Genomic DNA, 24,478 nt, shown 5'->3' on the forward strand with positions numbered 1-24,478 from the left:
CTGCTGCTGCTCCTGTGTGTGAGGTGCGGTGAGAACCTGGCACAGGGTCACAGAACATCGCTGCTGCTGCTCCTGTGTGTGAGGAGCGGTGAGAACCTGGCACAGGGTCACAGAACATCGCTGCTGCTCCTGTGTGTGAGGTGCGGTGAGAACCTGGCACAGGGTCACAGAAGATCGCTGCTGCTGCTCCTGTGTGTGAGGAGCGGTGAGAACCTGGCACAGGGTCACAGAACATCGCTGCTGCTGCTCCTGTGCGCGTGAGGAGCGGTGAGGACCTGGCACAGGGTTACAGAACATCGCTGCTGCTGCTGCTCCTGTGTGTGAGGAGCGGTGAGAATCTGGCACAGGGTCACAGAACATCGCTGCTGCTCCTGTGTGTGAGGAGCGGTGAGAACCTGGCACAGGGTCACAGAACATCGCTGCTGCTCCTGTGTGTGAGGAGCGGTGAGGACCTGGCACAGGGTCACAGAACATCGCTGCTGCTGCTCTTGTGTGTGAGGTGCGGTGAGAACCTGGCACAGGGTCACAGAACATCGCTGCTGCTGCTCCTGTGTGTGAGGTGCGGTGAGAACCTGGCACAGGGTCACAGAACATCGCTGCTGCTGCTCCTGTGTGTGAGGAGCGGTGAGGACCTGGCACAGGGTCACAGAACATCGCTGCTGCTGCTCCTGTGTGTGAGGTGCGGTGAGAACCTGGCACAGGGTCACAGAACATCGCTGCTGCTCCTGTGTGTGAGGAGCGGTGAGGACCTGGCACAGGGTCACAGAACATCGCTGCTGCTGCTCCTGTGTGTGAGGTGCGGTGAGAACCTGGCACAGGGTCACAGAACATCGCTGCTGCTCCTGTGTGTGAGGAGCGGTGAGGACCTGGCACAGGGTCACAGAACATCGCTGCTGCTGCTCCTGTGTGTGAGGAGCGGTGAGAACCTGGCACAGGGTCACAGAACATCGCTGCTGCTGCTCCTGTGTGTGAGGTGCGGTGAGAACCTGGCACAGGGTCACAGAACATCGCTGCTGCTCCTGTGTGTGAGGAGTGGTGAGGACCTGGCACAGGGTCACAGAACATCGCTGCTGCTGCTCCTGTGTGTGAGGTGCGGTGAGAACCTGGCACAGGGTCACAGAACATCGCTGCTGCTGCTCCTGTGTGTGAGGAGCGGTGAGGACCTGGCACAGGGTCACAGAACATCGCTGCTGCTGCTCCTGTGTGTGAGGAGCGGTGAGAACCTGGCATAGGGTCACAGAACATCGCTGCTGCTCCTGTGTGTGAGGAGCGGTGAGGACCTGGCACAGGGTCACAGAACATCGCTGCTGCTGCTGCTCCTGTGTGTGAGGTGCGGTGAGAACCTGGCACAGGGTCACAGAACATCGCTGCTGCTGCTCCTGTGTGTGAGGAGCGGTGAGAACCTGGCACAGGGTCACAGAACATCGCTGCTGCTGCTCCTGTGCGTGTGAGGAGCGGTGAGAACCTGGCACAGGGTCACAGAACATCGCTGCTGCTGCTGCTCCTGTGTGTGAGGAGCGGTGAGAACCTGGCACAGGGTCACAGAACATCGCTGCTGCTGCTCCTGTGTGTGAGGTGCGGTGAGAACCTGGCACAGGGTCACAGAACATCGCTGCTGCTCCTGTGTGTGAGGAGCGGTGAGGACCTGGCACAGGGTCACAGAACATCGCTGCTGCTGCTCCTGTGTGTGAGGTGCGGTGAGAACCTGGCACAGGGTCACAGAACATCGCTGCTGCTCCTGTGTGTGAGGAGCGGTGAGGACCTGGCACAGGGTCACAGAACATCGCTGCTGCTGCTCCTGTGTGTGAGGAGCGGTGAGAACCTGGCACAGGGTCACAGAACATCGCTGCTGCTGCTCCTGTGTGTGAGGTGCGGTGAGAACCTGGCACAGGGTCACAGAACATCGCTGCTGCTCCTGTGTGTGAGGAGTGGTGAGGACCTGGCACAGGGTCACAGAACATCGCTGCTGCTGCTCCTGTGTGTGAGGTGCGGTGAGAACCTGGCACAGGGTCACAGAACATCGCTGCTGCTGCTCCTGTGTGTGAGGAGCGGTGAGGACCTGGCACAGGGTCACAGAACATCGCTGCTGCTGCTCCTGTGTGTGAGGAGCGGTGAGGACCTGGCACAGGGTCACAGAACATCGCTGCTGCTGCTCCTGTGTGTGAGGAGCGGTGAGAACCTGGCATAGGGTCACAGAACATCGCTGCTGCTCCTGTGTGTGAGGAGCGGTGAGGACCTGGCACAGGGTCACAGAACATCGCTGCTGCTGCTCCTGTGTGTGAGGTGCGGTGAGAACCTGGCACAGGGTCACAGAACATCGCTGCTGCTGCTCCTGTGTGTGAGGAGCGGTGAGAACCTGGCACAGGGTCACAGAACATCGCTGCTGCTGCTCCTGTGCGCGTGAGGAGCGGTGAGGACCTGGCACAGGGTTACAGAACATCGCTGCTGCTGCTCCTGTGCGTGTGAGGAGCGGTGAGAACCTGGCACAGGGTTACAGAACATCGCTGCTGCTGCTCCTGTGTGTGAGGTGCGGTGAGAACCTGGCACAGGGTCACAGAACATCGCTGCTGCTGCTCCTGTGTGTGAGGTGCGGTGAGAACCTGGCACAGGGTCACAGAACATCGCTGCTGCTGCTCCTGTGTGTGAGGTGCGGTGAGAACCTGGCACAGGGTCACAGAACATCGCTGCTGCTGCTCCTGTGTGTGAGGAGCGGTGAGAACCTGGCACAGGGTCACAGAACATCGCTGCTGCTCCTGTGTGTGAGGAGCGGTGAGGACCTGGCACAGGGTCACAGAACATCGCTGCTGCTCCTGTGTGTGAGGAGCGGTGAGAACCTGGCACAGGGTCACAGAACATCGCTGCTGCTCCTGTGTGTGAGGAGTGGTGAGAACCTGGCACAGGGTTACAGAACATCGCTGCTGCTCCTGTGTGTGAGGAGTGGTGAGAACCTGGCACAGGGTCACAGAACATCGCTGCTGCTCCTGTGTGTGAGGAGCGGTGAGAACCTGGCACAGGGTCACAGAGCAGCTGTGAGATTCGCAGCATCCTCCTTGTCAGGAGTGCAGGAACTGAAGCTCACAAGCTGTAAGCATGGTGCCCGGGGACTTGCTGCCTCTTACTGCCGTTCTTCTATCTGACACCTCCAAGAGCCCAGACAGACAGCGGAAGTATCCGGCGACGGAGGAGAGGCTGCGCGCCCATCTCACATACTAATAAAACAACGCACCGCAGGCTGGTATCAAAGGAGGCACATACGTGCCACGTATTATTGTATGAGCAACACGTCAGCATGTCCTCGCAAAGGTTACAGTAATACACATATTATTAACCCTATCTCTGCCAGAGGGCCCCTGCAAAAGGCCGTGATTATACCAAAAAACGCGTGCGGCGTCGCCAAAACAATTTGCTTAATTCCAATGAAACTGCTCACACCGCTGGCGACGGTCGCGGCGCGCCATTCTGCAAAGCGGACGGCAGTGTCACGTCAGCGGTTCAGCCAATGAGGGCGAACCGCTCATGGCCACGCCTCTGCCACGTCTCTGCCACGCCTCCTCTGCTCTCTCTCCCTGGTATAGTCACTATGCCGGTCGGCGTCAGCGCTGGGTGACGTCACAGATTAGCGCTGCCGCCCTGCAGCACTTGGTATAATCTCAGCCTAAAGCCACGTGCCGCAGACTTTGGTATAATCTCAGCCTAACGCCACGTGCCGCGCTGCAGATTTTGGTATAATCTCAGCCTAAAGCCACGTGCCGCGCTGCAGACTTTGCCAGGGCCGTGCAGGGAAAATATTATTATTGCAGTCAGAAAAAAGTTCCTTCTTGCAATCGATTTCATAATTGAAGTTATCGCTATGAGCGTCACACATTCAGCCTTAAAAACCTGATCAAAACATTGCAGTAAAACAACACATCCGGCGTTGCGAGGGTTAATATAACGCGGGCAGCGTGTTACCCTCTGATCCCGCCCGGGCTGGACTCGCCTGTTACTACAGCTCCCTGCTCGGACCTGTTCTGCTGATACATGAAAGCAGTTTAGTATATAAATAGATCAGTCCGGGCTGCCTTCTGCTGTCTCTGTGTGTTATTCTGCCAGGGAACTCATTCCTATGGAAGCCAAGATCCGTCCCAATAGCCAACGCTGACAGTATAATCATTACCCATCACAAGGAGAATATTCACAAGCAGCCACAACACAACAGCACCTGCCAAAACATCTGGACAGTGTTTAACCACATGATACCATATATCTTCTGCAAAGGTGGAGAATACGAGGTAAGACGCCTGCCGGGCACTTCCTGTATATGCAAAACCAACGGCGGTTATTGCGCTCATTAGCATAGGCTTAATGGCGGTTATTGCATTTATTAGCATAGGTTTAATGGCGGTTATTGCATTTATTAGCATAGGTTTAATGGCGGTTATTGCATTTATTAGCATAGGCTTAATGGCGGTTATTGCATTTATTAGCATAAGCTTAATGGCGGTTATTGCATTTATTAGCATAGGTTTAATGGCGGTTATTGCATTTATTAGCATAGTCCTAATGGCGGTTATTGCATTTATTAGCATAGGTTTAATGGCGGTTATTGCATTTATTAGCATAGGTTTAATGCGCTTATTAGCGTAGGTTTAATGGCGGTTATTGCATTTATTAGCATAGGCTTAATGGCGGTTATTGCATTTATTAGCATAAGCTTAATGGCGGTTATTGCATTTATTAGCATAGGTTTAATGGCGGTTATTGCATTTATTAGCATAGTCTTAATGGCGGTTATTGCATTTATTAGCATAGGTTTAATGGCGGTTATTGCATTTATTAGAATAGGTTTAATGGCGGTTATGCATTTATTAGAATAGGTTTAATAGCGGTTATTGCATTTATTAGCATAGGTTTAATGGCGGTTATTGCGCTTATTAGAATAGGCTTAATGGTGGTTATTGCATTTATTAGCATAGTCTTAATGGCGGTTATTGCATTTATTAGCATAGGTTTAATGGCGGTTATTGCATTTATTAGCATAGGTTTAATGCGCTTATTAGCGTAGGTTTAATGGCGGTTATTGCATTTATTAGCATAGGTTTAATGGCGGTTATTGCATTTATTAGCATAAGCTTAATGGCGGTTATTGCATTTATTAGCATAGGTTTAATGGCGGTTATTGCATTTATTAGCATAGGTTTAATGCGCTTATTAGCGTAGGTTTAATGGCGGTTATTGCATTTATTAGCATAGGCTTAATGGCGGTTATTGCATTTATTAGCATAAGCTTAATGGCGGTTATTGCATTTATTAGCATAGGTTTAATGGCGGTTATTGCATTTATTAGCATAGTCTTAATGGCGGTTATTGCATTTATTAGCATAGGTTTAATGGCGGTTATTGCATTTATTAGAATAGGTTTAATGGCGGTTATGCATTTATTAGAATAGGTTTAATAGCGGTTATTGCATTTATTAGCATAGGTTTAATGGCGGTTATTGCGCTTATTAGAATAGGCTTAATGGTGGTTATTGCATTTATTAGCATAGTCTTAATGGCGGTTATTGCATTTATTAGCATAGGTTTAATGGCGGTTATTGCGGTTATTAGAATAGGCTTAATGGCGGTTATTGCATTTATTAGCATAGGTTTAATGGCGGTTATTGCGGTTATTAGAATAGGCTTAAAGCTGCAGTTCAGTCAATATCCTGCATGTGTGGTTTTTTTTAATAAATCAGTTCTGTAGTTAGAAAAAATACTTTTAGCCTTTTCTGTTTTTAAAAAAACAACTTTGAAAGACCAATTTTCTTGTATTCTATTTTAACAGCCATTTGCTAAGGCACTGCCCCTTCATGCCTTGTCACAAGCCCTGGCACACCCCTTTGTCAGCCCTGCCCTCCCTCTAGCACATGTCAGTGCAGGAATGCTCATGAATATTCATGAGCTTCCACTGAGAGACAGAAGCAGAAGAAAAACATATGCTCTAATTATGTCACCAAATTTCGCCTATCAATACATGGAGAACAAATTGAGCGGCAGTTACACTGGCGACACACTTTATTCGAGCTCGGCTAGTCCCACGAATACGGGTATACCCGGGTGTATTGAGGTTTGTGACTGTTTTCTGCCCGAGTGCATTGAGTTATTTTCCGGCAGGGATTGAAGCATTTTATTCCCGTTTGCTGCAATACTGCACAGTACATATATATATATACTGCCACGTGCCGCAGACTTTGGTATAATCTCAGCCTAACGCCACGTGCCGCGCTGCAGATTTTGGTATAATCTCAGCCTAAAGCCACGTGCCGCGCTGCAGACTTTGCCAGGGCCGTGCAGGGAAAATATTATTATTGCAGTCAGAAAAAAGTTCCTTCTTGCAATCGATTTCATAATTGAAGTTATCGCTATGAGCGTCACACATTCAGCCTTAAAAACCTGATCAAAACATTGCAGTAAAACAACACATCCGGCGTTGCGAGGGTTAATATAACGCGGGCAGCGTGTTACCCTCTGATCCCGCCCGGGCTGGACTCGCCTGTTACTACAGCTCCCTGCTCGGACCTGTTCTGCTGATACATGAAAGCAGTTTAGTATATAAATAGATCAGTCCGGGCTGCCTTCTGCTGTCTCTGTGTGTTATTCTGCCAGGGAACTCATTCCTATGGAAGCCAAGATCCGTCCCAATAGCCAACGCTGACAGTATAATCATTACCCATCACAAGGAGAATATTCACAAGCAGCCACAACACAACAGCACCTGCCAAAACATCTGGACAGTGTTTAACCACATGATACCATATATCTTCTGCAAAGGTGGAGAATACGAGGTAAGACGCCTGCCGGGCACTTCCTGTATATGCAAAACCAACGGCGGTTATTGCGCTCATTAGCATAGGCTTAATGGCGGTTATTGCATTTATTAGCATAGGTTTAATGGCGGTTATTGCATTTATTAGCATAGGTTTAATGGCGGTTATTGCATTTATTAGCATAGGCTTAATGGCGGTTATTGCATTTATTAGCATAAGCTTAATGGCGGTTATTGCATTTATTAGCATAGGTTTAATGGCGGTTATTGCATTTATTAGCATAGTCCTAATGGCGGTTATTGCATTTATTAGCATAGGTTTAATGGCGGTTATTGCATTTATTAGCATAGGTTTAATGCGCTTATTAGCGTAGGTTTAATGGCGGTTATTGCATTTATTAGCATAGGCTTAATGGCGGTTATTGCATTTATTAGCATAAGCTTAATGGCGGTTATTGCATTTATTAGCATAGGTTTAATGGCGGTTATTGCATTTATTAGCATAGTCTTAATGGCGGTTATTGCATTTATTAGCATAGGTTTAATGGCGGTTATTGCATTTATTAGAATAGGTTTAATGGCGGTTATGCATTTATTAGAATAGGTTTAATAGCGGTTATTGCATTTATTAGCATAGGTTTAATGGCGGTTATTGCGCTTATTAGAATAGGCTTAATGGTGGTTATTGCATTTATTAGCATAGTCTTAATGGCGGTTATTGCATTTATTAGCATAGGTTTAATGGCGGTTATTGCATTTATTAGCATAGGTTTAATGCGCTTATTAGCGTAGGTTTAATGGCGGTTATTGCATTTATTAGCATAGGTTTAATGGCGGTTATTGCATTTATTAGCATAAGCTTAATGGCGGTTATTGCATTTATTAGCATAGGTTTAATGGCGGTTATTGCATTTATTAGCATAGGTTTAATGCGCTTATTAGCGTAGGTTTAATGGCGGTTATTGCATTTATTAGCATAGGCTTAATGGCGGTTATTGCATTTATTAGCATAAGCTTAATGGCGGTTATTGCATTTATTAGCATAGGTTTAATGGCGGTTATTGCATTTATTAGCATAGTCTTAATGGCGGTTATTGCATTTATTAGCATAGGTTTAATGGCGGTTATTGCATTTATTAGAATAGGTTTAATGGCGGTTATGCATTTATTAGAATAGGTTTAATAGCGGTTATTGCATTTATTAGCATAGGTTTAATGGCGGTTATTGCGCTTATTAGAATAGGCTTAATGGTGGTTATTGCATTTATTAGCATAGTCTTAATGGCGGTTATTGCATTTATTAGCATAGGTTTAATGGCGGTTATTGCGGTTATTAGAATAGGCTTAATGGCGGTTATTGCATTTATTAGCATAGGTTTAATGGCGGTTATTGCGGTTATTAGAATAGGCTTAAAGCTGCAGTTCAGTCAATATCCTGCATGTGTGGTTTTTTTTAATAAATCAGTTCTGTAGTTAGAAAAAATACTTTTAGCCTTTTCTGTTTTTAAAAAAACAACTTTGAAAGACCAATTTTCTTGTATTCTATTTTAACAGCCATTTGCTAAGGCACTGCCCCTTCATGCCTTGTCACAAGCCCTGGCACACCCCTTTGTCAGCCCTGCCCTCCCTCTAGCACATGTCAGTGCAGGAATGCTCATGAATATTCATGAGCTTCCACTGAGAGACAGAAGCAGAAGAAAAACATATGCTCTAATTATGTCACCAAATTTCGCCTATCAATACATGGAGAACAAATTGAGCGGCAGTTACAGTATACAGTTCTTTAGGTAATTAGAGATTGCACACATGAAACTATTGAAGTAAAAAAAAAAAAAAATAAAAAAAAAAAAAAAGACTGAACTGCAGCTTTAATGGCGGTTATTGCGCTTATTAGAATAGGCTTAAAGGCGGTTATTGCGCTTATTAGCATAGGTTTAATGGCGGTTATTGCGCTTATTAGAATAGGCTTAAAGGCGGTTATTGCATTTATTAGCAGAGGTTTAATGGCGGTTATTGCGCTTATTAGCATAGGTTTAATGGCGGTTATTGCGCTTATTAGCATAGGTTTAATGGCGGTTATTGCGCTTATTAGAATAGGCTTAAAGGCGGTTATTGCATTTATTAGCAGAGGTTTAATGGCGGTTATTGCGCTTATTAGCATAGGTTTAATGGCGGTTATTGCGCTTATTAGCATAGGCTTAATGGCGGTTATTAGCATAGGCTTACTGACGGATTATTGTTGCGTTAACTTCCAATAAAGTGACGTTTAGTAAATCGATCGAGATAATGAAATAGGTATTTAGCTCGAGTTGAAAAAGAGATGAGGGAAATAACGCGAGTTTCGTCACAATCGTACCTAACCGTGTCCCCTCTCCCAGATCCGGTGATCTCCCGGATTTTTGGCCTGGACGCGAGTACGGCCAAATCGGCAAGTTACAACTAGTGACTCCTGTCGTGCAAACATCAGCAAAAGTCCAGCATCTTGCCTGACCGTGGAATAGTGACCGGGCCAAGGCGGGGAAGGCAGTTACCTTGGGCCCTGCGCCTTCGGGAGACCCCACACTCCTTCCTCTGCCTCCTCCGCTCGTCACCGGGATCCAACTTCCACCCGACCGGAGGGAGGACCGCTCCTCGCCCCACGGTAAGTGAGAGAGTGTGATTGGTGTGACAGGCGTGGCCTTACCTTCTTCGGAGCGACGCACCTACTGCAGCGTCGTGTTGTCATGGTGACCTGACATCACATGGTGACGCGCTGCCGTGACATCACATGCCGCCATGACAACGTGACGCTGCAGGAGGAGGGCCGCTCCTCAAGGTAAGTACCCCTACTACTTCCACAGGAGGGACCCCGGCCTGGGTGTATGCACTACTTTCTGGCATTGATAAACGATTCAGCGCGGTCACTGCGTTCTTCCTCAGCTCGCCGGCTTGGAAGAGGAGGAAGAGGAAGAGGAGGAGGAGGAGGCTGCTGCCGGTTTAATGTTTTGTCTCCCTCCCAGAGAATATTACTGCAGCGTGTCGCCTTCTCCCGGTATGTATCCCGCGTCCAAATAACGCTGCATCTGAGTCATGAATCAGCAGACCGGGTCTTAATGAGCCAGGTAAATATGTTACTGAATTAAATTACCAAAAGGAATTAGAAAATACAAAATGTCATGACTTCTAATCACTACAATTAAACACGGGCAGACTTCCAGCCGCTGCCTCTTTTATGTGACCCATTAAAATGTTCTGCTCGTTACCAAGTGGGCTCCTTGGGAAGTCTGTGCCGCGTGTCACCTGACATTAATAACCCTTTGTGCTCGGGGACTTCCAAAATAGCTCATATTTCACTGGGACAAGGAGCGGCTTAGTGACCGTCACCAATCCTGAACGGGAAAAACGTGGTTAAGGGAAGACTCCTTAGCTCACTGTGCATAGGCCACCAAATATACCACTATACCACGATAGAGGGGGAGAGAGGGGGAGACACAGAGAGACAGAGAGAGGAAGACAGAGGGAGGGAGAGAGAGAGAGAGGGGGAGAGACAGGAAGACAGAGGGAGGGTGAGAGAGGGGGGAGGGAGGGTGAGAGAGGGGGGAAGGAGGGAGGGTGAGAGAGGGGGGGGAGGGGGGGAGGGAGGGGAGGGTGAGAGAGGGGGAGGGAGGGTGAGAGAGGGGGGAAGGAGGGAGGGTGAGAGAGAGGGGGGGAGGGAGGGGAGGGTGAGAGAGGGGGGAGGGAGGGTGAGAGAGGGGGGAAGGCGAGGGAGGGTGAGAGAGGGGGGAAGGTGAGGGAGGGGGAGGGAGGGTGAGAGAAGGGGAGGGGGGGAGAGAGAGGGGGATGGGGGGAGAGAGAGAGGGAGGGAGAGAAAGAGGAAGAGAGAGGGACAGAGGTGAATACTATATATATAAGCACATACAGAGCTTGGCATGTCACTGATGTCTTCGGGCCACTAGTTCCTGGCAATACGTCAGATATGACAATCCTGGCTTTCTTTCCTAATTGATGATTTTGCTCTGATTACCCCGTTTTTTCTGCCATTAGGACACACTTTACACTCCCATCTGCAATGTGTGGCCCTGTACTGTGCTTTAATCCCTTCTGACCCTGAAAGGGTTAATGGAGTATGGAGTAGTGGAAAGTCTGCTCGGTATCGGGCTAAGATTAGGCTGTAAGGGACAGAGGGCCTCATGCAGAGAGCATAGAATTTTCAAATTGGCGAATTTCATAAAAAGTAGCTTTTTTTGGAGAGTTTTATTCTCCATATGCAGAAAAGTGCGAATTCTGCTATGTTTAACATGGATGCGTGTGGCGAGTTTGAATGGAACAGATGCGCGCTTCAGAAATGTAAAAAAAAAAATCGCGGCTTTTTTTCCCCCTTTGCTATAGGCGGCGAGCGCCATCTTATTGCCAATATTTCCTGGCCCGGCAAAAATGAGAAAATCGCGCCATTTCCCTGGCGCGAACAGCCGCTACATGCCGTTCGTACCTCTCTGCATTCGGAGAGTTTTAAAAATGGCGAGATGGAGGTTCTCGCCAGCCGCGAGGCGAGTTTTAGCAATAAAAAAAACAAAATGGCGCGTTTTTCGTAACTCGCCATTTTATGCCGGTTTCTGCGCGAAATTGTACAAAAAATGGCGAATTTTGAAATAACGATGCTCTCTGCATGAGGCCCAGAGTGTCAGATACACGGGGTACTCTGCGGTACAGGAAACCCCAATCACGCCAATCCCTAATTCACTTAAAAACACAAAGACCTTATCTCACGATTTGTATTTTTATCCCTATGCAATGTACGAGCGTTAAGAATATTTAGGGTCTTATTTACTAAGCAGTGCTGCGCGTTAAGACACAGTCCAGCATCAGAGGAAACATTACGGCTGGTTCACCTGAACTCCCCTTAATGGGCGCAAGGCGTCTGTATCCGGAGCAGCGAATTCGTGTGACAGTTTCACTGCACCAGCTCTTAAATGGTGATGGGATTGTCCAGCGAGAGAAAGGGTGCTACATAGACTCACTCTCTTACCAAACCCGTGTATCAGGCTGAGCCTCAATTCATTCATCTGAGTGCTCACTCACACATTGATTGGAGTGCTCACTCACATGTAATATCACTGCTGGGTATCTGTGCTGAGTATGCACACAGATACTGTATATAGGGGCCTCCCTTGGGTATCTGTGCTGAGTATGCACACAGATACTCTATATAGGGGCCTCCCTTGGGTATCTGTGTGAGTATGCACACAGATACTGTATATAGGGGCCTCCGCTGGGTATCTGTGTGAGTATGCACACAGATACTGTATATAGGGGCCTCCGCTGGGTATCTGTGTGAGTATGCACACAGATACTGTATATAGGGGCCTCCCTTGGGTATCTGTGCTGAGTATGCACACAGATACTCTATATAGGGGCCTCCCTTGGGTATCTGTGTGAGTATGCACACAGATACTGTATATAGGGGCCTCCGCTGGGTATCTGTGTGAGTATGCACACAGATACTGTATATAGGGGCCTCCGCTGGGTATCGGTGCTGAGTATCCACACAGATACTCTATATAGGGGCCTCCGCTGGGTATCTGTGCTGAGTTTGCACACAGATACTGTATATAGGGGCCTTCCTTGGGTATCGGTGCTGAGTATGCACACAGATACTATATATAGGGGCCTCCGCTATACTCGGATTCTGTCCTCCTAACATTAAAGATATATTAGGCTCATTATCTTCCGAGTGTAATACAACAAGGAGCCAAAAACAGCATCAGCGATCTTTTCTGCAGCGTGGCTTTATTTATGGAGAACTCGCACAGCTTTACGTCTGGCAAAAAGCACTTTACATCTGCACTAAAAGGGATAACAATTACAAAGCGTTCCAGGTACACTGTGTGAGTTACATCGTGCGTGTGTCCGCGCGTGTCCGCGCGTGTCCTGCTGTTCTCCGGGCAGATTGGTTCCTATGTGGATGTGTTTTCCTTTGTGTAATAGTGGTGCCTAGGACACTTTGTGCTGCACTGCATATGCCAGTGGCTTCTCCCACTAGTCCGTGGCTTCTCCCACTAGTCCGTGGCTTCTCCCACTAGTCCGTGGCTTCTCCCACTAGTTCACTCCTTCTCCCTTATACACGGAAGGAAGGAGGTGACCGCACTCGGACTGTATACTGTCTCTTGCCGGTTTGGATGTCTGTTTCTGGACCTTGCAATGTGTGGGTTCCAGAGATGGAAGCACGGACCGGGGCAGTTCTCTCTCTGTCTCTCCCTCTCTCTCCGTGTCTCTCACTGGCTCTCTCCGTGTCTCTCACTGGCTCTCTCCCTCTCTCTCCGTGTCTCTCACTGGCTCTCTCCCTCTCTCTCCGTGTCTCTCACTGGCTCTCTCCGTGTCTCTCCCTCTCTCTCCGGCTCTCTCCCTCTCTCTCCGTGTCTCTCTCCCTCTCTCTCCGTGTCTCTCTCTGGCTCTGTCTCTCCCTCTCTCTCCGGCTCTCTCCCTCTCTCTCCGTGTCTCTCACTGGCTCTCTCCCTCTCTCTCCGTGTCTCTCTCTGGCTCTGTCTCTCCCTCTCTCTCCGGCTCTCTCCCTCTCTCTCCGTGTCTCTCACTGGCTCTCTCCGTGTCTCTCACTGGCTCTCTCCGTGTCTCTCACTGGCTCTCTCCCTCTCTCTCCGGCTCTCTCCCTCTCTCTCCGTGTCTCTCTCTGGCTCTGTCTCTCCCTCTCTCTCTGGCTCTGTCTCTCCCTCTCTCTCTCTGTCCCTCTCTGTCCCCCTCTCTGTCTCCCTCTCCGTCCCCCTCTCTCCCTCTCGTCACTCACCTCGATGGTGTACTGCTCAAAGATCCGCAGCTGCAGGAAGATGTCCAGCTTTATCTTCCTCTCGTGGAACAGCTCCTCCATCTGCACCTGCGCCTCGTCCAGCTGCTGCAGCACCGATTCTATGTGACTGATGGAACTGTTGTGTGGGGCCTTATTGCTGGACAGTGCAGAGTCCCTGCAGAGAGAGGCCACAACAAAGACTAGCACATCTCACCTCCCAAAAAGTTTATGGGGAGGAAACGTCATTCCCGTATCCCCAATAATGTAACAACCACAAGCAGATATCGCCACGGTGACACGTAATCAACTACGATTTAAATAATTGTACAGAGTATTAAGGGCCATAATTACTGAGCTGTGGGAGGCAATAAGGCACCACAAGGCACACTGATGAGAACAAACAGTAATGTGCTTTACGGCTCAGCGCCACTTAGTAAACAGGGCCTTAAATGTTTTACTGAATTAAAAGAAAAACATTTTTTTAAATACAATACCAGGGATTTCACCTGTAAAACGTATTAAACAGATTATTTCCTAGTGTTCTGCTCTTGTTACAGATCAGGTCCAATCTCAGTAGCTGCAGAGATACATTTGAGTTTATAAAAATCCCTTTCCGTTGGCGGGGACTGGAATAAATTCGGTCTAATTCTGCAAATCTCCCTGCTGCAAAAACAGATCCCATCTATCAGAGAGAGGAATCTCACTGGGAAAAGGGTTTTATTTCTTTGATACGCCTGGTGCAGTTTATTGCCCCACAATTGCACCACTTTTGCCTTCATATGTAGACCCCAGAGAGTTAAAGCAGGATTTATGGCAAAAACACTTGTCTTTGTTGTGGGTGTTCTAGTACCATTCCCAGTGCTTGGTAACTTTGACCTTGAAAAAGTAGCTTTATGACCCTTAGACTGCAAGCTCAATGGCCTATAAATCCTTAAGTTGTGTGTTCCCAGAGATCAGCCTTACCTGAGTTGCTGAATGAGGTCTTCTCCCTCTTTGATAACATTGAGGGTAGCATCTAGCGTGGCCGTTTGCTGCTGTTGGAATTGTTTGATGAGCTCCTGAACTGAATCCACAGAGTCAGCACACACATCTTCCAGCAGCTCCTTCTGCAGATCTTCCATCCACGTCCAGAGCTGAGAACCGCAGGACAGACACAGCGATGAGAAAGCAGCCACGTATCTCACTGCGGGTATCTCATTCTTTGTGCAAGTCAGGGTACACGTATCCAGAAATGTAACATTTCACATGATTTCAACCTTCAAAAGAACCCCGACATGGACAGTGAGACTCATCTAATCAAGGGCAAAGTCTTGCCAAGAATTAAGACCAGTGGTAAAAGTAGTTTAAAAATCAGTGGTGCTGTGCTTGAGTGTTTTTTTTAAGTTCTCTCTATATTTGAGCAAACCTTTTTGGACTGTATAAAGCTGTATATATGAAAAAATAAAGCTGAAGGACAACAATGTGGAATTGTAAGTTTTAAAATAAAAAAGCAGTGAAACGCTGCATATGAACATTAAAAAAGTACCCTGTACCCCGAACACCATTACTGTTGGACCACGAAGAGTAACTCTAAGTGAGTAACGCTGCCTTCCAGTAAGTGAGGCTGCTGTACAATGAGTGATACTCAGATGGACAGATGTGTCAAAATTCAAGCTGCAAATTCTTTGAGGTGTTTAGAACAAAATTCGATTCACAATTAAACATTTTGGTCACGTATGGCACACTTGTGGACACGTGACCTGCCTGCGGGACAAGGGTTAATACACAGCTCGCAAGCTGTCCCACTTTCCACCATCCACAAAGGTCCCTCAAATGAATAATATCCCCCTTTAATCCGTCCCTATATGCCACGTGTCACAAACAGCACACAAGTGAGCATTGGACTTAGATATGCAACCAGGGTTAATACACACGGCTACTCCAGCCAACTCACCTTTCTCTATCAAGGTACTATCAATGAGTTAATATTAACCCCTTACTCAATTGCAATCATATATAGCCCTTCACCACCCAAGAAATACGCAAAAATATGTTATTATATATATCTGCCAGGGTCTGAGGTCCCTATTTATTGAAGAAAAACTATGCACTTAACACACAACAATGTGTTGTAGAAAAATGTGTCCAAACATTTACTTTACTCTCTACAAAGCGTGCAACCAGTTCAATCAGAGCCCAAAGCATCACTTATTAAAGTTGCAAGAACATAGTTACAATAACTGCAGAACAGTTTCTTAAAATGGATAAAACAAACAGAAACCCCTATACAGTATGTTACCATATGTCATAGGTCCTGTCCCAGAGAGGTCACTGGAGCAGAATAGAATACCAGTGTTCTGAGCCCAAAACATACCTTTGTTAGATTCTGATTTTCTATTCAAACATTCCAACATTTATGTCCAGACCTTCTTGCATTGAAACACACATTACACCCAATCCTGCTGTAAATCAGATACTCGGGTGACATTTATGACTTAAGGGGAAAAAAAACTTTTTCTTCTGACGTTTAAAAGTCTGACTGAATATAGAAACACTCATGACTTAATTTCTCAAATACATAGAGAGACACCATCTTCACGGGTTGCGTCAGTGCTCTCCACATGAGAGCCTGTATGTAAAATTTGAAATCCTAACATCTATTTTCGCAGGAGAAAATGCTATTTATTTCTAGTGCTATTTATTTCTGGGAGAATTCGTGCTGATATTTAGAAGATATGTGAAAACAAGCAACTACACAGAATCTTAAACCCCAAAAAAGAACAAGGTGTGTGTGTGTGGGCATCAGGGCTGTTTTTAGTGGCAGATCCCATTACTGTCACTCCTCTGGTATGTAGTAAGTTTCAGGAACGTGCATCTTTCCGAGTCTTTAAACCCGATAAGTAATGTGCAGACACTGATCTGTTACCTGAGAGTTTTGTACCATGTTAGACATGGTTATCATGGTGAACTCAACCTAGTGCTAGCACACTACAATCATGTGACCTGCACCTGCCTTTATCATCATATGACCCAATGATTATGTGACTCAGACCCACCTGAGACTCACCCATTCCCCCCATGTATTGTTTTTGCCTCTTGTCGTGAGATGGCAATTCTGTGACCTTCAGTTTTCCTTTTCTATAGCTTGGCAACTAAGTCTCATTAAATTAAAAGTCCTGAAAGTAATAATGTCCCAATTATTCCACTTGAGTTAAGCATAATGAAATCTAATTTCACAGCTTAAAGCTATCAACTAAAATTAGCAAAGTTATTGAAACAGTATCTGGCAATGACAAGCTATTATTAATGCCTGGCTCTCAATCACACTATCTGACTTTCTTTCTGTGCAGTTTCTGCACGGACGTTAACGCTCATTCTGTGTAAGGACGTTTTTACCAGTAGAACATGGTACCCTATATGCATATTCTGTCTTAATGTTGCATATGTCATCATATTCACTACATATTGCCACTTATCTAATGTAAGACAGGCTATACGCACTATTCTCACACATATTACTCAATTATCATTCTACTATACAAATTAATGCTATAAATGAACATCATTGAGACTGTATTTCTTCACTGGGTCCAGAGGCAGTTTAATGTGTAATATCAGAGAGCCTGCAGTACATTGGGAGTCATGAGTAGTCTCCATATTCAGTAGAGATGGGTGAATCCGACAATTCCGTTTACCCGGATTGTCTCGCATTCCCCCCCAAATCCGCAAACAGACTTGGGCAGTTTTAATCTGCGCGGATTCATCAAAATCCGCCCTTGGATACAATCCGATGGCGGATTCTTCAAATCAGATTGCGGAATCTGCGGAATGTATTGATAATAATAATTTAAAAAAACGCGAATCGCCCTTTTTCGATTGATCCACTGAAATCCGCAGACCACAGGAACCGTCCGATTCACTGCGGATCCCAATGTGCCCCAAAAATGCCCCCATCGCTAGTTTCCAGCCACTACGGGCGGTTACACTGAGGTGGGAGGTGTAAACGCTGGAGGTTTCCCGTGAGATATCGAAGATGAATCAGGACAGACTGACAAAGTCCAGGTGTTAAACGTTTCATCCTAATGTTAAAAACCCAGCACTGGCGGAAACTGGGAACTTATTATGGAACTAAATGATAACAACAATAATGTATCGTAAATCTAGCTTTCAGGTGAAAATATTTGAGGGACAGAAAGAGACAGACAGAGAAAGAGAGAGACAGTGAAAGAAAGAGACTGAAAGAGACTGTGAAAGAGAAAGACTGTGACAGAGAGAGACAGTGACAGAGAGAGACAGTGACAGAGAGAGACAGTGACAGAGAGAGACAGTGACAGAGAGAGACAGTGACAGAGAGAGACAGTGACAGAGAGAGACAGTGACAAAGAGAGACAGTGACAGAGAGAGAAAGTGACAGAGAGAGACAGTGACAGAGACAGTGACAGAGAGAGACAGTGACAGAGACTGTGACAGAGAGAGAGTGGTGACCAGATTTGAAGATGGAATATACAATTAAGGGTTCTTACTTTATGAAAAGCAGTAGAATATAAATACACTGGGGGAGACAGGATTTCTCCTCTGGGGACAGGACTCTAGTGACTGATGTTCAGCACAGGGAGCTCCAGATCCCACCAGATCCCACCAGATCCCTCCTACCTCCTTGGTGTGGCTGTGGAAGGAGACAGACATGTCCAGGAGAAGTTTCCGCTGCTCCACCCGGCGCACAAAGTCCTGGATGCGGACCTCCAGGTGCCGGGCTGCCTTGTAGATCTCCTCTGGGTCGCACTCCCCCGTCTGCGCCAGCTGCTCTGCCGCTTCCAGCAGCTTGTCCGCATTAGTGTATGTGTTCTAGCCAGGGAGACACAGAAGAGTCAGGTAACTGCCCCAGTGAAAGCCCTGCAAAACGTGGGCAACATCGGAACGGTGACGGAGTCCACACCTGCCCCTCACCTGCACATTTATTGTGGAAGATTACTTCACAACCCTACTGTATATTACATATATTACATAAACTGTATTTAGCCTCTCGACTGATTCCATGCTCCGTGAAACTGTGTTTTATTCCTGAAGTTTCCCGGGCTGCTAAGCTGTTCCCATTCTGTGACATCAAAACACCCTCAACTGAGAGGTTCCTGCTAAGACGGCATCTCTGTGTCTGCTTATGAAACAGTTATGTGCGGCCCAGTATTGGAGCAAATGTGAATAAGCAGCACAGGCTGCCACGTGATCACTCTACTGCAGGCTCGGGCCTACTCACACAAACATTTAAATAGAATCAAACAGAGCGGGGAAAGACAAAGTGTATAATCTGCATTACACATTCAGCTCACCTTCAGCGTAGGTCAGTTTTGGGGGGCGATGGACATTTTTTAACCATTTCTGTGCTGCAGGGGCCCGTGGAACACTTAAGGAGCTTAAAGGGACAACGTAGAGGTGAAACATATTAACTGGCTTCAATTAGCCTTAAAGCAGAAATACGGGTTAATTAAAAAATATATACAGTATATATCATTTTTTTTATTACAGGTTTGAAGCAGGGGGTCTCTGGGGCTATCTGAATTAATGTCCCCATACATTTCAGCTCTGGGGACCCCCTGCATCCAGAAATACTTACCTCCGTAGCAGGCAGAGAAACGGTGTGCCTAATCTAATGGCGGATGAAACGTCCCGCGGGCCAATAGGAAGCCGTGATGTCACCCAGTGCGGCTTCCTATTGACCGCATGACCTGCACTTTTAAACGTCGTAGAGATACCAGTATTTCTGGAAGCAGGGGGTCCCCAGAGCTGAAATTAACGGGGTTCAGCTCCAGAAACCCCTACTTCAACCCTGTAATAAAAAAGATTGTTTTCTTTTAAGTTAACCCTTACAGCTGCTTTAAAGTGAAAGTTTTGACTTCTATCTATCTTGTAAAAATGTTGCTTTTCGCCGGAGACGCTGGATTTGAGTATATCTGCCACTTACAGGTGAGTTTATCTGTGTGACTGATGTCAGCTTCATAATTATTTCCAAGGAGTGGAGAGATTAAAAACACCCTTCACCTGGGGACTGACAACCAGCTTTATCACCAGAGGACATCAGATAAAGGCTGTACAAACTTCCCCATGTGTTTGTTTCCCAAAGAAATGTGAAATGTTTAAAGAAAATGTTAAAAAATACTTATATGTGTATTTTTCTAAAGGTGTCAGTCGGCTCCATGTAACCAATGAAACATCTTTGGTTCCTGTTCCTGCTTGTAGAGACATGAATCCAACACTAAAAGTGAAATCAACTACAACTGAAAGTCCGTTCAGAACCGAACCTTCAGCTCGGGGGAGAAAGTGACTTTGCAAAGATTCCACGAAATGTAACTGGTTAAAAAGGAATTATACGGGTGAGGCACTGTACCGACCCTGATAACAGCCACTGTACCGACTCTGATAACAGCTACCACTGTACCGACCCTGATAACAGCCACTGTACCGACCCTGATAACAGCCACTGTACCGACCCTGATAACAGCCACTGTACCGACCCTAATAACAGCCACTGTACCGACCCTGATAACAGCCACTGTACCGACCCTGATAACAGCCACTACACCGACCCTGATAACAGCCACTGTACCGACCCTGATAACAGCCACTGTACCAACCCTGATAACAGCTAGCCACTGTACCGACCCTGATAACAGCCACTGTACCGACCCTGATAACAGCCACTGTACCGACCCTGATAACAGCTAGCCACTGTACCGACCCTGATAACAGCCACTACACCGACCCTGATAACAGCTAGCCACTGTACCAACCCTGATAACAGCCACTGTACCGACCCTGATAACAGCCACTGTACCGACCCTGATAACAGCCACTGTACCGACTCTGATAACAGCCACTGTACCGACCCTGATAACAGCCACTACACCGACCCTGATAACAGCTAGCCACTGTACCGACCCTGATAACAGCCACTGTACCGACCCTGATAACAGCCACTGTACCGACCCTGATAACAGCCACTGTACCGACCCTGATAACAGCCACTGTACCGACTCTGATAACAGCTAGCCACTGTACCGACCCTGATAACAGCCACTGTACCGACCCTGATAACAGCCACTGTACCGACCCTGATAACAGCCACTGTACCGACCCTGATAACAGCCACTGTACCGACTCTGATAACAGCCACTGTACCGACCCTGATAACAGCCACTACACCGACCCTGATAACAGCTAGCCACTGTACCGACCCTGATAACAGCCACTGTACCGACCCTGATAACAGCCACTGTACCGACCCTGATAACAGCCACTGTACCGACCCTGATAACAGCCACTGTACCGACTCTGATAACAGCTAGCCACTGTACCGACCCTGATAACAGCTAGCCACTGTACCGACCCTGATAACAGCCACTGTACCGACCCTGATAACAGCCACTGTACCGACCCTGATAACAGCCACTACACCGACCCTGATAACAGCCACTGTACCGACCCTGATAACAGCCACTGTACCGACCCTGATAACAGCCACTACACCGACCCTGATAACAGCCACTGTACCGACCCTGATAACAGCCACTGTACCGACCCTGATAACAGCTAGCCACTGTACCGACCCTGATAACAGCCACTACACTGACCCTGATAACAGCTAGCCACTGTACCGACCCTGATAACAGCCACTGTACCGACTCTGATAACAGCCACTGTACCGACCCTGATAACAGCCACTGTACCGACCCTGATAACAGCCACTACACCGATCCTGATAACACCTAGCCACTTTACCGACCCTAATCACAGCCACTGTACCGACTCTGATAACAGCCACTACACCGACCCTGATAACAGCCACTACACCGACCCTGATAATAGCCACTACACCGATCCTGATAACAGCTAGCCACTGTACCGACCCTGATAACAGCTAGCCACTGTACCGACCCTGATAACAGCCACTGTACCGACTCTGATAACAGCCACTACACCGACCCTGATAACAGCCACTACACCGACCCTGATAACAGCCAGCCACTGTACCGACCCTGATAACAGCCACTACACCGACCCTGATAACAGCCACTACACCGACCCTGATAACAGCCACTACACCGACCCTGATAACAGCCACTACACCGACCCTGATAACAGCCACTACACCGACCCTGATAACAGCCACTGTACCGACCCTGAGAACAGCCACTACACCGACCCTGATAACAGCCACTGTACCGACCCTGATAACAGCCACTGTACCGACCCTGATAACAGCCACTGTACCGACCCTGATAACAGCTAGCCACTACACCGACCCTGATAACAGCTAGCCACTACACCGACCCTGATAACAGTCACTATACCGACCCTGATAACAGCTAGTCACTGTACCGACCCTGATAACAGCTAGTCACTGTACCGACCCTGATAACAGCCACTGTACCGACCCTGATAACAGCCACTGTACCGACCCTGATAACAGCCACTGTACCGACTCTGATAACAGCCACTGTACCGACCCTGATAACAGCTACTGTACCGACCCTGATAACAGCTAGTCACTATACCGACCCTGATAACAGCTGTCTACTGCCTTAGGAGGTTGCATTTTCCTATCACAGTCTGGAACTTCTTCCCTTGAGGGACCTCATGAATGTTCAGCTCTTAAGTAGTCTATCAAAGTGACGGTCAGTGCCCCATTCTCTTCTTCCTCTTGGACCATTCTAAACGAGTCTGGGTATCTGTCTGACCGCTGTCTGACCGCATGTGACCCATCTCATGCTTATGTCTTTTTCATGCTGGAGTCGGATTTCTGCCGGTTTGAAGAAATCAATTCAACCTCCGCCAGGTTGTGATAAGAAATATTCCTAAAGCTTAAGGTGACAAAGTAACGGTGACACAGAAGGGAGCCGGGATACCCCGTCAGTGTCTCACCGCCATTATTCCAACTGCTGGGAGGGGATCTAATGGTATTACATGACTGGCACAACGGAACGGGAAGGGGACATACTTGAAACGAGGAGGTAACTCTCAATGTATTTTTCTTCCTAGTGAAATATTTGAAAAACAAATAAATTTGTGTAATTTCCAGTCATGCAAATCTATCCCTTCACTGTAGAAAAGAGTGCAGCGCACCGCGATCCAAATGAAGATCTTGATAAAGTGCCAAGCACGAAACGCGTAGAAGGGTTGCATCCCTTGCTTTTATGATTCCTCATTAAAGACACCTTTTGCCAGACCTGTTCTTCATTTGGATCGCGGTGCGCTGCACTCTTTTCTACATTGCTGGACGCCATTTCATTTCAGCAGCACGCGGTGGAGGGGAGACTCTGGTGACCAGTCAATACTGTGAGTACCTAGGGCCAAACCCAATGAGGTAGGGGGGGGCTGTCTCTGGACTGCCTACCCCAACCTTCAGGGTATCTGGTGCCCCATTGCTTTACACTCAGTGTCACATTAATCAATGTTTTATTACCCAGAGTGTATCTCCCCTCCTTCCTATGCATAGTACACTTTAAGAGCACCTTATTTCACCTATCCCTTCACTGGAAAGATACGTAACGGCTGAAGTAACATAACCTACAGATCGTTGTACCTTTTCATTAGCAGAACATTGTAACTTTAGTGGCATTGCTTTAGTGGCACTGCCCTAGTGGCACTGCTTTAGTGGCAATGATGTTGGGATTGCGTAAGTCTTTGAATAAATGAGAAGCGCTCACTCAAAAGTAACTATGTATAGTAGTACTGAACGCTATTGCCAACATGGACAAGTTCCAAGAAGGGGCAGGCATCAGGATGGGCAGGGAGCTCACCGACAGCAGCGGGCAGACATGGGCAGGCATCAGGATGGCAGGGAGCTCACCGACAGCAGCGGGCAGACATGGGCAGGCATCAGGATGGCAGGGAGCTCATCGACAGCAGCGGGCAGACATATTTGTAAAGTCACTATTTCAAGAGTAGGACCACCAAGATCAGCAGTGGCCAACTCCAGTCCCCAAGGGCCACCAACAGGTCACGTTTTATAGATATCCCTGCTTCAGCACAGGTGGCTCAGTTTATCACTGAGCCACTGATTGAGCCACCTGTGCTGAAGCAGGGATATCCTTAAAACGTCACCTGTAAGTGGCCCGAGGACTGGATCCTTGGTTGGTCACTGCTGATCTAGAGTATTTTACTTCAGATATGGACTTTGCGTGACCATTTTTGAGTGTAAGATATATATTATTACTTATGTTATTACTTGGCCACCGGAGCAAAAGGGATAGAAGCAACAAAATACATATTAATGTTTGTAGCTGATAGACACGGAGCTGAAGGATCACAACGTAAGTTACGTGGAGTAAGAAGAAGTTGGCTTCCTATCAGCCAAGTGTTGTTTTAAAACCACCAACGGAGTGATGGAGGGGTTACATTGCTGAAGTAAAGCGTGGTGATGAATTGAATGTAGGAGAGATCACGGATTCGTGGTCGTCTCACGTGATAGATTTTGTGACAAAAGGAATAGATGAGAAGCGTTGTCCCAAGTTAGAGAGAAAATGCCAGTGATTAATTCAGGATGAAATACAGGGAAGTGCCTGGAGATAGAGACACGCTACAGGTATAGTGTCTCATGGCAAGACACGCGTGGCTCGCTCGGTGTGTGCGCTGTACAAGACATTGAGATAGAGAGAGATAGGTGTAGGACCTTTTCTGCTTTCTTCAGTGACTCTTCCCTTTCTTTTCTTTGTTGTAGCTCTTCACACAATCTGTGTATAGTGTGTGAGTGTCGCTTATATAGAGGGAATGGCTGTGCTGGCTATTTCGTAACTGGTAAATAAGAATGCCACCTTCTTGGTAGAGACGTAGAAGAAAAGACAGACCCTGCGCTGAATATACCGTGTGTGATCATTGTGTGTGTGGGGGTGGGGGGGGGGAGAGGGTGGGGGGGGGAGAGGGCGGGGGGGGCGGGAGGG

The 24,478-nt window shown here is 47.4% G+C and overlaps 1 protein-coding gene across 1 annotated transcript in view; it reads right to left on the bottom strand.

Annotated features, from left to right (window-relative positions):
- The window catches only part of LOC142500018 (kalirin-like), a 131,183-nt gene extending 112,599 nt beyond the window's left edge, over positions 1 to 18,584 (bottom strand). Inside the window, exons 1-3 of the mRNA XM_075610075.1 lie at positions 18,198 to 18,584; positions 14,529 to 14,698; positions 13,566 to 13,740 (exon numbers count right to left, since the gene is read on the bottom strand). Coding sequence (XP_075466190.1) covers positions 13,566 to 13,740; positions 14,529 to 14,698; positions 18,198 to 18,230 — 378 coding nt within the window. The 5' untranslated portion in view covers positions 18,231 to 18,584. The remainder of the gene's footprint in view (positions 1 to 13,565; positions 13,741 to 14,528; positions 14,699 to 18,197) is intronic.
- Between the last annotated feature and the right edge of the window lie 5,894 nt (positions 18,585 to 24,478).

Source organism: Ascaphus truei, chromosome 7, assembly GCF_040206685.1.
Source record: "Ascaphus truei isolate aAscTru1 chromosome 7, aAscTru1.hap1, whole genome shotgun sequence".
Lineage (NCBI taxonomy): Eukaryota > Metazoa > Chordata > Amphibia > Anura > Ascaphidae > Ascaphus > Ascaphus truei.